The following is a 15,937-nucleotide window of genomic DNA, read 5'->3' as shown; positions in this document are numbered from 1 at the left end:
ATGTGTTGGCGAACTGAAATGATCCTGACCACAGAAAGCCCTCAGGGGATGCAGTTTGCTCTCAGCGTGAGTTCTCTGACTGTGGGCTTGTGGACACCTCATCAGTGTGCATTGAACTAATCCACCTGATCAAAGTGGTCTGTCTTAGCGCAAGTCAAGGTCAGATGCTGTTGACCTCCACCTGAACGACTCTCCTGCTACAAAACACTGCCTCTATGAGCCCCGTAAATGCGCTGTCACTGAGACTGGCGTTAACAACTGTGGCCTGATTGAAAAGAGTGAAGGAATCATAGTCATATGGCATTGCTGCTGAACGAAAACAGAGGGGATACAGACCGGCTGAGGTAGTGAAGATCAGAGCTATTAAAGCAGAAAGGATTGCCATGTTCATTTTAGCTGCTTGAAAGACTCTGAAGAGAAGAGAAAAAGAAGAAAGAGAGCACAGAAAGGTAACACGAAAAGGTATGGGACGGCAAATAGTCAGGATTTGATTTTCGTATCATAATGCAGATGTGTAAGAAGGCAGACGGTAAGCAAGGGAGTCCAACTTGGGGAGAGAGCACATAAACAATTGACACAGTGAGGTCAAACATTGGCATGTACAAGTCACATGTAATACACTCACTGGCCACAAGAGTAGCCAAACTGCACAATTGAATTAGATCCAGTACAGGAACTGTTTTAAAAATGATATTTTTTTGCATGTTTGTCACACTTAAATGTTTCAGACTCTCAAACTAATTTAAATATTAGTCAATGACAACATAACTGTACACAAAATGAAGTTTTTAAATACAACTTTTTATTACTAATGGAGAAAACAAATAACACTACATGGCCCTGTGTGAAAAAGTGATTATCCCCACTGTTAAAACATAACATTACTAAGATTAATTGAGATCTGTCAGTGTGGAAAAGGTTATACAGCTATTTCTAAAGCTTTGGGACTCCAGCAAACCACCGTGAGACTATTATCCACAAATGGCCAAAACATGGAACAGTGGTGACCCCAAGAGCGCAGCGATGACTCATCCAGGAGGTCACAAAAGACCCCACAACAACATCCAAAGAACTGCAGGCCTCACTTGCCTCAGTTAAGGTCAGTGTTCATGACTCCACCATAAGAAAAACACTGGGCAAAAACAGCCTGCATGGCAGAGTTCCAAGACCAAAACCACTGCTGAACAAAAAGAACATTAAGGCTTGTCTCAATTTTGCCAGAAAACATCTTGATGATCCCCAAGACCTTTGCGAAAATACTCTGTGGTCTGACGAGACAAAAGTTGAACTTTTTGGAAGGTGTGTGTCTCATTACATCTAGCCACATTTCAGAAAAAGAACATCATACCAACAGTAAAATATGGTGGTGGTAGTGTGATGGTCTGGGGATGTTTTGCTGCTTTAGGATCTGGAAGACTTGCTGTGATAAATAGAAGCATGAATTCTGCTGAAGGAGAATGTCTGGCCATCTGTTGGTGACATCAAGCTGAAACCAACCTGGGTTCTGCAGCAGGACAATGATCCAAAACACACCAGCAAGTCCACCTCTGAATGGCTGAAGACTTTGGAGTGGCCTAGTCAAAGTCATGACCTGAATCCTATTGAGATGATGTGGCATGACCTTAAAAAGGCGCTTCATGCTGGAAAACCCTCCAATGTGACTGAATGACAACAATTCTGCAAAATTCCTCCCCAGCGCTGTAAGAGACTCATTGCAAGTTATCACAAACGCTTGATTGCAGTTGTTGCGGCTAAAGGTGGCCCAAGCAGTTATTGGCTTTAGGGGGCAATCCCTTTTTCACACAGGGTTTCCAAAAGTTTCATTTAAAAATAGCATTTTCTGTTGTCATTGACTAATATTTAAATTTGTTTGATGATCTGAAACATTTAAGTGTGACAAACATGTTGTTTTCATTTTCTTGAGTATATTTGAAACATTGACCGTTGCTGTTCTCTTTGTAAATTAATATTTATGATAAGCTCACGAAGAGATCATGAATGAAATGTGACCTCTGAGTGTATAATAGTTTTGCAGGGCAGCTCAGAAACAGGTAAAAAAAAAAAAGGACGGCTGGCAAGTGAGTCATAACAAAACCACAAGACTAACTAAATGTATCAAGTCGGAACAACCAACTCTCCCGGAAACATTGGGGGCAAAGAGCAGGAGAATGAAGAGGAGGAAGGGAGGAAGAGAACGTGTTTGAGAGACAAGAAGCATGCTCACACAGTGCATACTGATCTGTGAGAGACCCTTTCACTGCAGGGGAGCCTTGGTCTTGTCCACCACCAGCAGTGAAAGGGTGTTGATTGAAGATGTTTGACACCAAACTCAACATACCGTACAGTTGTCAACCGGCAACGCTAAATGTCGATCACTGAGCATACTACAGGTTTGAAAGGTGACTATGTACTATAATCATGCAAATTCACTCTCATTGGGTAACACAGGGAAGACTACTGTTAGGGGGAAACGCTATCTACCAGAAGGACTTAAACCTTAGTGTTGAAAATTTTCTATTAAAACGGTTCTTTTGTATCTGAGTGACACTATCTTCATGCACTTTTAAACCCCAGGAAGAAGCAGCACACACAAAACACACTTCAGGCATTCCCCTTTACTCACGTAGGCCAACTGTGATCCTGATTGTTGCTATTTGGAGGAAATGTCAATATAGAGAATTAAACTGGGCACTTTCCTAAATGAATCACGAGTGAGGGAGCTGGCTGACAGACCCTTATTTTTCATGAAAAACACAATATTTTTGCATGCATACTTACAGCACTGCTGTCTTTCTTGCCTTTGTGTGATGAAGCCACAACAGCCAGATACTGGATGACCTTCTTGGTGTTCTCTGTCTTGCCAGCACCAGACTCCCCACTGAGGAAGAAAAAGTTGTCAAGGTAAGACAATAAAGAGTTTCAAAGAGGGCTGGCTCACAGTAAAATAATGCCACCATCCTCAGACTAGCAGTAAAAGCGACCTTAGAGCAATTCACTGTATAATTCATTTCAAAGAGAAGCACAAGCTCATCCTTTTTTCTCTCCATAAAATGTGGCCCGTGCACTTGGATCCTTAAAGGAAAGACGAGTCCAACAATCCCAGAGCAACCAGCCATCAGCATTCGCACAGGCCGACTCAAGTCTCGGGTCCATAAAAGGCATGGGAGGCTCTCTGGGTTAGAGCTTCGCAACTCAGAGATGATTCAATCTATTTTATCCTGTTCTTTTCTGGCAGGGACCCACGACAACCAGACTCCATCTGTCGGCAGTTTTAAGTGTTTAATAGATTCCAGTGGGACTTTTAAATGTAGATGGCCCATCAAATTAACTGTACGTGATGTGCAGGTCACGCTCACTATCGCCTTATCAAACACTCACTGTTCACAAGATTAGCTACACCACAACACTTCTATTACATTCAAACAATCATTCGATACTTGAAAATGAAAAAAAACATGTTTATTATTGTGACTGTATACCAGGGGTGCCCATTACGTCGATCGCAAGCTACCGGTAGATTGCGAAGGTAGTTTGGGTCGATGGCATAAACGTCACTTTGTAGATGTCATATGACACCAGTTAGCTGACATTAAGCTCCCCTCCTGATTCGCTCTCGCTTCGGCAATGATGAGCAGATGTCTCAAACTACACACAGAGGTGCAACTTTCATCTTCTGATTATGGCTAAACTATTTATTGTTCATAGCTCATATTGTTGTTGCTGCTGGACCACCCAGCATGCCTTGCGGGCACTTGTAAATAACAGTTTATGTTACGTGTTATGTTTGCCGCTTAGCTGTTAACACCCAGGCAGTAGTAGTAGTTGATATATGTGATGCGTTAACTTGCTGTGGAAGAGTTGTGTTTTTGTTTCGTTGCACCGTGAGTAAGTACGTTATTCTCTTTGGTGGACACCCATATATGGACGGCCCCTTGGGCAAATTTTTTAACCCAATGTGGCCCGCGAGTGAAAAAGTTTGCCCACTCCTGAACTAGAGTGAAACAGCATCCACGTGACTCTTACATCCCCCCCGCCGCCACTCATCGCCGTGTTCACCAACAAGAGTCTTCAATAAAAGGTAAATGCGGTAGCCTCTAGCATTCATGGTAGCACGCTAAACAAGTATGTATTATCATGTATTACTCTTTTGAACGCATACTGTTTTGAGAAGCCAAACTCTTGACTTAAGTAACCCCGGCAACTAACCGGAACGATGTTCCTCCTCACTGAAATGCGACCAGAACTGGGCTTACGGGATCAAGTGTGGCGTCATTCAAACCAGAACCGCCACTGGTCACCTTAGATGCACTACACTGCTGATGGGGATGTCACACAAGTTCATGTCAGAAAATCCCAACCATCCCTTTAAAATCTCTTAACAGCGTCTATTTTTTGTGTAATTTCCATCTGAAAATATGTAAATTCACCAAATAAAAATTCAGTTCAACTCCAAATCTTTTAACTGACCTTAGTAAACGTTTTTAATGACGCGATTGGTGATTTGTTAGATGGTGATGAGTTAGGCCCTCGTTCCTCTTTAAAAAAACCCCGCTGAACTGTCATAGGGGACACCGAAAATTATAATAAGATAACCCTAAAGCACAAACTGTACCTTCTGAAAAACACTGATGACTGTTTTGCTCTTGGTTGCATGGTTTCATCATCGCTCATTTCTGTTTTGATCTACTTTACTGCCTGTTTTACAAAACATTTCATTCACTGACACAAACTAGATCCCCAAATGACAACATACCATATGAAGACACACACACACACATCATACATGACATTCCATGTGCTTCACGGGTAACATTTCTGCCATATAAGGCTTCAACTCGCCTGCTGAGCTTCAGAGCGGTTGTAGTTTGAACTGAAATGGTAATGTTGACTGCTGGGACATTACTGGGCAAGTGTTCAGCTCTCGTGTGCCGTATCACTTTCACTTTATCACTTTAAAATATTTCATTTCATACGTCACACCTCAGCAACCATTACATTATATCTTCTCAAGGGAAAATACTGTAGAAATGAAACTTATGATATACAGCAACTTGGAGTAGTCAGCGTACAGCTTGGAAAGTAGTATAGATTTATTATGTTCTGAAAAAAACTCAACACACACTCATTATTGTCTAAATAGCTGCTTACACAAGTAAGTGGGGGTGCACCGAAAGCAATGACTTTTTCTCTCCTTTTCCAGTTAATAGTTAGAGTCTAGGATGGATACATTCATCTACAAAAGCACCATCATGTAGGCCATGAGACCCAGGAAAATACACCTTGTTCTTATGCACAATGTGAATTTAAGAAATAAAACTGTTGGTTATCTAAAAAATTAAACCAAATGGTCATTCATTATTTAGTGAAACGTTTTATTTTCTCTTGTGTATTTAGAAGCACTTTAACCAAGCAAAAATACGTTTTTTCCGATTAATCGAAAACATTTTCACTAGAATACTCGATTACAAAAATATTCGATAGCCGCAGACCTACAGTACAAGTGAGTACACCTCGCAGTGAGCAACGTGTCAGTATTTGGTGTGAGCATCACTGATATCTAGCCCTGCACTGTGTTGAATCATTTGAACTATTCACTACATTGCTATGCAAGCTGTACATTGACTACTTTACGATTTCACTTCTAAATTTTGTCTCATGAGAAGTTATACTGTAATAATTTTTTTTTTTTGCTGAAACGCAGGAGGTGTACTGTATTCCCTTTTGTGAGACACTAGATTTTCCCAGGTTATTCAAATGCTGTCGTTTAAACAGTGCAAAAGTGTTTTCACGGATTCCTCTCAATGCAAAAGCTTTTTTCCTAATCACCCGTGCTACAATGTTCTCAAGCATGAACCTCCCGCCACACACATTTAGACCACCAATGTTTTCCTGGAAAGGGGGTGCTACTGGAGGAAGTTGTCTGATAAGATCAAAACATTTACAGCATCCTGGCACCGTCGCTGCAATTTCAAAGTGGAGGAGCCTAGAGGGCATCGCTGGGGGAGCACTTCCTCTCATCTTCTGAATGCTGAAAAGGTGAGAGCTCATGATTGTTTTTCTAGGGGTTAACGATAAATATCGGGGCGATATGAAAAATTATAACGTCATACCGTTAAATAGAAAATAATATTTTAAAAAATTGCTCAGAAAAAAAAATTGGTATTTCATATATTAGTTTAAAAGTTGACCGGTTCGATTTGATACATTGTTGTTATATGTTTTATAGTAAGAGATAGATCATGTCGACTTATAACTTGCATGCTGAAAAAGTGCGTTTATCCCGATATACATGTACAATGTACATAAATACTCATATTTATAAAGACGGTAAATATATATTTTCTATACAGTGTGACTCGCTGTTTTGCAGATTTCTTTTGTGCAATTTTTGTAACGCTGTTAAGGGCCAGGCCTGGCCCTTTAAAAAGAAATGCATTGTGGGAAGTTGAGTGTTGTAGTTCTGTGCTTTAGCAGGAGGCAGCAGTGTTTCTCTATTCTTTCCCTTCTGTCTGCGCCGCCCATTGCCTTCTGTGTCCTGATGGATTGATTGATAATGGCCTACAGACAATCTCCTTCGTGCCGTCTCCCGTTGTGGTCATGGCTACCAAACTAGCTAACCGTGTGAGCTGCTTGCTAACTGCCAATACTGTAAACAATAGAAGAAACAGAAGAAGCTAACCGTGTGAGGAAAATACAACGAGCAATATGTTTTAACAAGGATACAAAAATGCTACAGCTAAACGACGCCAGGACAAAGAGGCAAGTTGATCATTAAAATTCAAACTAAATTTCAACTTTGAGAGCCTTGAAACAAGTGAGAAATGTGAGAAAATGTTAATGGCTGTTTGTGAAAAGTGTATAAAGTGGATAGTCGGGGGTTTTACAGCCTTAAAACATATATATTAACGGATTTCACGGATTTCACTTATTGCGGGCTATTTTGGGAAAGTAAAATTAAAAATGCTAAGTTATTCTCAGGCCAGATACCAGGTTATTACTGCTAGACAGCTTGTCTCTCGATGGTCAGTTGAGCTGACAAAATTCTCAACGAACATCATAAACCAAATAAACAAATAACATGGAGGCCAAATTTGAAGGAGGTCAATCTGATTTTCCGATCAGTATAAAGGCCGAACTTCCTGACCACGACTCTGAGGGGAGAGCTCGACCTCAGTCTTCTGGGAGCACTGCAGTTGCTTTAAAGCAGGACCACAGGGACTCTAATATAAACAGAATAGCAACATACGACCAATGTAAACAGTTTGTGTGCATTCTATTATTTCAAGGGTACCGATTTGCCTCATTTGTTTCGCTTTGAATTTACACAAGCATGATGTAAGAGTCAGGCGCACACACCGCACACCACAAACAAACACACAGTCTTCGTGTGGCATCTTGGAAAAAAGTTCAGGAAAAAACAACAACAGTGAGTGAGTTTGAAAGAGGAAGCTTTTCACTTACGTGCAAAGAATGGACTGGTCCTCACGATCTGTAGACACAAAGAAATGCAAATATAAAATGCTGTATAGAAATGCTTTTAATGAGACAACTCCCCGAAGGACTGCATGAAAGACTGATGCAAAAATTCTATGAATGGGACCACTGCCAAGACAGGGGTACAAGTGTTTTCAGAGCTTAGTTGAAGCTTTGCACCACTCTACGACTCTCCTATGTAAACTGCTTGGCACTGGGTGCAATCGTAGTCACCACATCATGAGAAATTACACTCCTGCATTGAAGAGAGCAATCCCAAGGCAGCAGTACCTTGAATGGCTGATTTATGTGAGACATCAGATTGGAAATGTACATGAAGAACTAGGCCTGTCCCGAAAACAACTTTTACGGTTTGTTAATTGTCCTACAAATTATTGGCGATAATCGATATTATTGGCAACATTTTTTTGACCATTTTTTTCATGAATTAGATGGCAAAATAATGAGTACATCGTATCAAAAGCATTAAACTTTAAGTTCTCAAGAGTATTCAGCATGGTAATTGGAATGTATAGAGCTTTTAAATAAATAAAAAAAGACAAAAAAAACCCTCAATGAAAATAAAATTGACTCAGGTCTCTTTTAGCAAAATTGCACTAAAATAAAAATCACGATAACCCAAAACAATAAAAAATAGACCCTGTCTCTATTAAGGAAAAAAACACCCCAATAAAACACACACACGCGTGCGCCGTTATGTAGTGTATTGTTAAACTAATGTAAGGGGTCATATTTGAGCTGGACCACATATCTGTGTTGGCGGAATAAAACGCAATGTTTCTGATGTCCTTCAACATGTCTTCTTTCACTCGGTTGTACAGTTAAGGAATTGCTGTTTGTGATGTGTATGTTCTCCCAGGCAATTCGTCTGTTAAACATCTCTAACATTTCCCGAAATGTTGGCTTTTCAACCGTATTGACCGTATTTACCGCATTTCTTTTGCAAAGTAGCGAGCGACACCGTCTGTGAGCACGCACCGTTTTGTGCTGTTTCGTTTTATACTGTATTTACTTTGCCGACCAAACGCCTCAGTAAGCGTTGACTGTCGGGACAAAGGCTCTGCTGCACCTCCATGGCTTTTGTGCCTTCATTCATATTAGTGTTTGCTTGCTAACTTAATAACTCTGTCTGTGTATCCACTCATGAGTAGCCCTGCCGCGACGTACTGAGGGACAAAGAGGCTGACAGGAGGGTTCACTCTCTCCATTCATTCCACGATGGAATCAATGTGCACAGACACATGCAGAGTGAACGGCCTTGTCATCCAGCCTGTGTGGTACAGAGAGACGAGGAAAACAAACAGGCATACAGTATATTCACATCGATTTATCAAAGAGGCAAAATTATTGACTTTGTTTTTTGCTATCGTTCAATTCATCGATTTATCGATTATCGTGACAGGCCTATGAAGAACAATACATTCTACATCAGTAAGACACAGGCGACTCGGAGCCGGCGGATCTCCTCAGCTATGTGCCCGCCGTGCCACCTGCCGGGCCAACAGGCCCGGACGTTGAGTTGCGGTGCACCTATTTTTGAACACTTCACCTCTGTAAACGGACAAAGATGAGTGCATGAGATGAAAGTAGCGTGCAGCCATTGTTCAGTAGAGATCAGAACGATGCTGCAATAGCAGCACTGTTGCACAGTACTACAGGTTAGGAACTTCACTACAAATAAAATGATAATCACCCACTTCAAACTGTTAGTGTTGCACTTGCACCTTCCTAAAAAGAAACACTGTAAAACAGTGGTGTCCAAAGAGCAGCCCAGGGGCCATTTTCGGCCCGCAGCTTGTTCATTCTAATGAGTAATATTTGCTTTGTCACCTATAATACAAAGCTTATAGTACAATATAGTGACTTACGTTGGACTGGTTTTGTGAAAATACGCAATAGAGTGAGGGAGCGATATTCAAACTATGTAGCGAGGAGCAACTGCATTTTTATTCGAGAATTGTATTTATTGTATAATTAGTGCCAGGAGATTGAAATTTCATTTTCATGCCTAATATTGAATAATAACAATAATAAATAATAAAGCCAGAATTTTGGGAGAAAAAAGTTGTTCTCTTTACGCACAAAAAACGTAACAGGACCAAAACCGTAGCCCAAATACTGAGGTACGGACTGTACTGTTGGGTACCTGTACCGTTGCACCCCTAGTGTACATTATCTTGAACATCAGAGCACACTTCCATGTAGCCAAGGAAACATCATGACTGTTTTTGTAATGTATGTAATGTACCGCTGCATGAAATGAAGCCAACACCCGTAAGTAAACATTTCTATCATTTCTGTTGTTAACACACACACACACACCCGGCACCAGCAACCCAACGCCACATATAGATTGCATCGCTGTGGGAAACTGTGGTACACACTTACAGTACATACCAACTATGATGCCACTTCAATAAATCCCATAACATTAAAAAATAGCTCAGATAACTGATCATTTTAAAAAAATGCTCCAATGTGGCGGGATTACCCGTACTGTGCTGTAGGGTGAGACCTTGCATGCTAGTGGCACCAAACGCTCTGCAAACACTTAGCGACGAGAAAAAAAAAAAAAAATCGACCCTCAACAGAGCACAGTCCAACAGCCACCCAAAATGCCCACGAAGACGTAAGAGTTGCGTGATGTGGTGTAAACAAAGATAGACTTGCTGCCCTGTATATCAATCAAGGCTGACGTCCATCTTTTTTTTTTATGCCATGCGATCGACCCACATTACATTCGAGACACTACAACAACAAGGAACTTTCCCAATGCTAACATGTGAGTTTTATGTCATATTATCGCTTATCATGTTTTCATATTATGTAACACTACTGTAAAGGTATAGGGGTGTTACAGTGTTTCCTCGCTTCATCGTGGTTCACCTTTCACAGACTCGCTGTTTCGCTTTTTTTTTTTGAACGCGCATTGTGTGCTGTGCTCCATTTATGTGCGCTCTTTTCTTTTTTTAAATGCCAAATAATTAAGCGAATGCAACGAATGAAGGGAGCCAGATGAGACAGGAAATACTTTACGGACCTCCACCCCTCTCTCAACCCAGATGTCAACCCCTCAGAGAGAACGTCCTCACGTCAGCGAAACATCCAGTGGGCACGACCCCCGCGGCCCACCAGAAACAGATTCCATGGGAAAGCGGCTCATTTGAAGTCATACCGTGGCCGAGCTAGCAAAGATCCATTTACTGTAAGCACGGCTCTCCCGCCAACACTATTGCCGCCTCTACAAAACACTGACACTCAAATAGGTCGTAATAAGTGACAGAGCCGCTGCCAATCACATGAGGTCGTGTTCAGTAGCGTGCTGAATAAGTATTGTCATTGAAACCTTTGGCGAGAAAACAGAATAACCTCAGGAACATGTAAGCGACGTGCAGACCATACCTTGCATCATGTTCCTGTAGGCGTTGTCGGTGATGGAGTAGATATGCGGGGGGACTTCATGACGCTTCTTCCCTTTGTACATGTCAATGATCTTCTCTGAGTAAATGGGCAACATCTTGTAGGGGTTCACCACCACACAGAACAGGCCAGAGTACGTCTGAGAGGTGGAAATGCTCTTGAGTCAAGTTTTGTAAAAGGGATGCTTTGGGGATGCGTATGGATGGAGTTAAAACACATTTTTCATGCATACTTACATAAATAAGTCCCGAGAAGTACCTCTCACGGATATTGTGCAGCACCGAGGCCTCGTTCAGACAAGTGAGCTCAGCCATGTCCTCCACCTTGCTGAACTTGGGTGGGTTCATCTTCTGGATGTCATCCTTGTTGACTGTCACCTTCTTGCCGTTGTCAGCCAGCTCCACCAGGACCTCGTCTCCACGCTCCTCCTTGACGCTTGCGGCCTCGAAACCGTGCCGCTCCGAGGGGACCCATACCAGCTTCTTGGCCGACCAGTCGGCCTGAGCCATGGGGCTGTTCAGGAAGTCCTTGTCAACATAGAGGAACTTCTCGTCCTCGTTAGGGGCCTTCTTGGACATTTCTGTGCCAGGTGGGGGCGGAGGTAACTGTTGGGCGTGAATTCAAGAGCATTAAAAAAAAGAAACAAAAATAATGAGGCAGAAAATGAGTCCCGGATTAGTGAAGGAAACACAGGATCCAACACGATGTTGATCACTGAAGTGTTGCTCTATAGTCAGTGAAATTCCATAGCATGCAGTACCGTGCAAATTAGACTTGTTATTTTAATGATGTTCTGGTGAAACAGTGTGAGCGACAACTTAAATGGGGTTATATTCAATGAATGATGTGGAAAAGCAGCTGCCTGCAACTTACTGTGCAACGTGCTGTTGTAATTTTATGTACTTTTTAGAAAATACCGTAGTAAATTCTCACACGCAGTCTTGGTGAGCCGGACGTTTACTAGATATCTCCATCGTCGAGTCTACACTTTTACACAAACCAGTCAACATCCCCAAAAGTTGCACGTGTGGAACTGACGTTGTCCTTTTTCACCTGACCAAACAGTTCTCCCAATCAGTCATTCTCCATGACATTTACCAACGCTAAGCCATCATTTAATTGACAACATCCATTTTTACTCCCCTCCCTCTCCGTCTGTCTGGAGGCTTCAGTCTCGTGTTGTGATGACCATATAAGGGCCCCTTCCCTGGAGCATGGCTCTTTTCTGCGGACCTAAACAGCAAGGCAAGTGAACTCCCAAACAAAGTCCATATAGGGAATAGTATGTCTTGAGCTGCTCTTGTAGTTTACTCCTAAATGAGAATAGTAAAGCAGCTTGTGGGCGGGATGGGAGTGGGGGGCTTGAGCCTGGGCCTTTAACATTGCAGGGCCTTTAACAGTCATGCTTCACATCGTAGGAATCAATTTTTATATGCAGCGGTCATTGATTGAATTATAACATTCATGCACGGATTAGTTGGGAGGATGTACATGTAAAATAAAATACTTGACTCGTCTGTTATCACACGGCCTTGGTCTAGTGAGCATACGAAAGCTATAATGACTCAAATGGGATTGCCCTTTAAACTCTTGAGTAGACAATTTAGTGATTCTTGGATTATGTACTAAGAGTCAGCTGTCTACGGCCTGCTGCTTTGACCCTACCTCCATTTCACTGTACAAAACCGGCACTATATATGAGAGTGGGAACTATGCTGAAAGAAAGTCCCTAAATCCTTCTGAGAAAACATATAACTGGACCTCGGGGACGTGCCAAAACAAACCAGCGAAAAAAATGATGTATAAATATTACCATGAGACAAAGACAAGCAATGACTCAGTCAGTGAATGAACGCTCTTCTCAGGAAACAACGATGATGCTTTGAGATGATAAAACTAAACAGACCTTTCCTGTGTGAGCAGCCAGCTTCTCACACGCTTGTCCTCACCACTCTGACTTGCGATAAGGGCTGCTGTCACTCTCTCTCGCTCTCCTTATTGTGTCAACACAGCCATTATATGCTGAGGACACGTGTGGAGTGGATTTGACGGGATAATAATAACTGGCAGATTCAAAGACTCGGTTTGACTTCATGGCCCCTTTTGTTACATATATTATTATTACCTTAGTCAAGGGTCAGTTTTTAATGGTGCTGTGGGGCATGTGGCAAAGAACTAATGACATTTTGGTGGCAATCTGGGTACAGCACTTTGGTAATATTGTGAGCATTTTTCAATGTTTACCTTCATTTCTCAGCAAATGCACGAATTTCAGTGATACAAATCAGGCATATGCAGGAGGATGACAGCTATGAAGCTTCCAGATTTGGTGCTGATCCAAATAGTTGGACCTTGGTGGATTTCTACTGAGCGCCTCTGTAGTTTATTACATCATTCATGCATTTATCATCATATAAAGTCATCTGTTCACATTTTTTGTCTATTCAAAATGTTGGCAGAGCAGCATACAAATGCCGCCCCGAGTGGTGTGTTATTATTTATTAAATAACTGTATGTGCTTCTGAACCACTGCACACAAAAGGCTGAAAATCTGGCAAAATAAGCACCCCTGATGTACCGTCAGGGCATTCAATGGATCGCAACCGGACTGTTCTGACCAGTCAGACTAGATAGGACAGCTCTAGTTTAGTTCATGCTCAAAGACCCACCGAGTGTGTCCCACCTAGTCTTTGCAAGGTCCAATTTATTTGTTCTCTCAAGGAGGAAATAGATTGGATCTTGCACCAGGCTCTCACCAGACTATCTAGTCTGACTGGTGTGTGTCCCACCTCGTCTTTGAGCATGAACTGATGAAGCCTGCTCGAATGACAGGCGAAACGTCTTCTAAGACAACCTGAACAGTGCGGTCGTGATCGATTAAATGCCCTGGGAATAAAATGACCTGGATGAATGACAATATTCACAGGCACCCCTGTTGTGCGTTACGGTATAGAATTTTTCGGGCAAATACACCACATGGTGGCACTGTTATTAAACGTCAAAGTTTGACCCCATCAAGTCAAACAATTCCTCACACAGCTCAACGTGTTCTACGAAACACCCACTGACTTTAGGGTACACGCCTTTAGGGGACTGACAAGAACATTTCATCAAAACGTCTTTGCAGGGGCATGGGCAGGACTTTGCAACTAGTTTCCCGTAAGTCATTTACCACTAGTTTAATGATTAGAAAACTTTGAGGAGTATTTGTGTTCCTGGTATACTGTAGTAGCATGCCTTCAATTACATTTTGAGCAGAACACATAGGGGGTGCCACACTCCAAAGCGCAGCCTGCAGCTCTTTTTTTATTGGCCCTAATGTGCTTTGTCAGCTACAAACATATAACATATACAGTGTAACATCATATTTGGACAGCAATGCTCATTTCTGTTGCCCACTTTAATGCATGGGGCATATTAAGGCACCAAATGCACATTATTTACAAATACTTTACTTTTGAATGAACCACGGGAGCTGATCATTTTCTGAGCCCAAACAGAAACTGATTTGGAGAGCCTGTGTGGGCGTCCTTAAAAAATGCAATTTTTACACAGGATATCGGGTGTATTTTCATTCGTATACATGTTTGTTAGGTAGATTATGTCTTCTTCTTCAATTTTATATCGGATTTATACGGTGTGTTGGACCACATCGACTCAAACACATGCTTCAAATGTTAAGCGAAACTTTAAGCTTTAAGCAGGACAAGATAAAAGGTGTGTAGGATATTCATTACCTCCAATGTCTATCTTAAGATTAAATTTCATTAAAATCTAATTGTGCGAAATTTTAAATATAAAAGCAAATAAAATATGATCATTTAGATATTAAAACAACATCATTGATTTTCTCAAATGTGGAGTGGGTGGTGGATTTTCTACATTCCTGTCATGGATGATAGCTAGGTATTGTTGTGGTTAATGTGGGGGGGGGAAGAGGCATAGGCAGCGTGAGGCATATACGTGAAAAATATGACACTTTTTGATGACGAAAAAAAATGTAAATGGCTACTCTGTTGGCTTTTAAAACAGATTTTCACACACTAAGTTATGATATATTTTGTAGCGCAGTTGTACTTGCCAAGGTCCGGGGGGTCGATCACAGCTTTTGTCTTGACTCAATGTTAAAGCAAGGTAGCATTAATCACAGTCTTGATTTGACATATTTCAAAATGTTGTAAAACGCCCCACACTCAGTTAACTTGGCGTAACAATCAGTACTAAAGCAAGTGCACCACAGCATCAGTCGAAATGAAAACACATACTCACTTAAAGAGGCGAAAACGTGTTTCGAGGAAAGTTGTGGTTTGGAGCATCCGGCGCTGACGAAGTACTCCTCACACGAACAGTCCAAAAGACCCCTGTCAAATTCCCACCCTCTCCATTTAAACTGCTCAGTGGCGCGCGTGGGCGGGGCTGCACGCGCTGACTTTCCTCCGCCAGGAAGTACCATCAACTCGGAGGCAGCGAGCATGCGCACTGCATGCTCCGGCAGCTCGGAGAGTGACGCCTGTGAACTAACAAAAACAGTAATAGCAATTCAGCAGATAGTGCAGGTCTTACATGGGTATGGTATGGTTTTTGTTTGTTTCGGACAGGTTACGATAAGGAACATCACGTGATTGTATTTGCACAATTCAGCACATCTGAAAAGAAGTACGAAAAAGCCCAGTTTATTTAATTCTACAACCTTCTCCGTGTGTTGTACTGATCATCCATTCCCACCATAACTTTTACATGCTGACACTTTCATTTCACTTTCTTATATTTAGTCATTTACATTTTGTTCTCTTCCTGTGTGTATAAACCTTGTGCCGCCTTCAGGAAGAGGCAGAAATAAAAACAGAAAAATAAAATAAGATCAAAATAAAATAATAATTAAGTAAATCAAGTCAATCCAAAACATCTCAACAGGGCAAATACTAAATGCTAGAGTAAAAATTCGGACTGAATTTCGCGCTTAGTAATTAATTTCTGTTCATAAATTGAGCAATACAGTACTTTATTGGTGATAATCGATCAA

General features: G+C 41.6%; 1 protein-coding gene across 2 annotated transcripts in view; it reads right to left on the bottom strand.

The window, feature by feature from the left end:
- myh11a (myosin, heavy chain 11a, smooth muscle) overlaps positions 1 to 15,341 on the bottom strand; it is a 36,317-nt gene extending 20,976 nt beyond the window's left edge. The window contains exons 1-6 of one of the 2 annotated variants that reach the window (XM_054777917.1): positions 15,184 to 15,341; positions 11,151 to 11,519; positions 10,897 to 11,053; positions 7,462 to 7,489; positions 2,779 to 2,878; positions 2,624 to 2,650 (exon numbers count right to left, since the gene is read on the bottom strand). In XM_054777917.1, coding sequence (XP_054633892.1) covers positions 2,624 to 2,650; positions 2,779 to 2,878; positions 7,462 to 7,489; positions 10,897 to 11,053; positions 11,151 to 11,492 — 654 coding nt within the window. In that variant the 5' untranslated portion in view covers positions 11,493 to 11,519; positions 15,184 to 15,341. The remainder of the gene's footprint in view (positions 1 to 2,623; positions 2,651 to 2,778; positions 2,879 to 7,461; positions 7,490 to 10,896; positions 11,054 to 11,150; positions 11,520 to 15,183) is intronic. The other variant, XM_054777918.1, reaches the window with a different exon arrangement.
- Positions 15,342 to 15,937: the final 596 nt, after the last annotated feature.

This window comes from Dunckerocampus dactyliophorus, chromosome 6 (assembly GCF_027744805.1).
Source record: "Dunckerocampus dactyliophorus isolate RoL2022-P2 chromosome 6, RoL_Ddac_1.1, whole genome shotgun sequence".
Taxonomy (NCBI): Eukaryota; Metazoa; Chordata; class Actinopteri; order Syngnathiformes; family Syngnathidae; genus Dunckerocampus; species Dunckerocampus dactyliophorus.
Note: the sequence above shows the minus strand (reverse complement) of the source record. Positions and strands in the feature narration are given on the sequence as shown.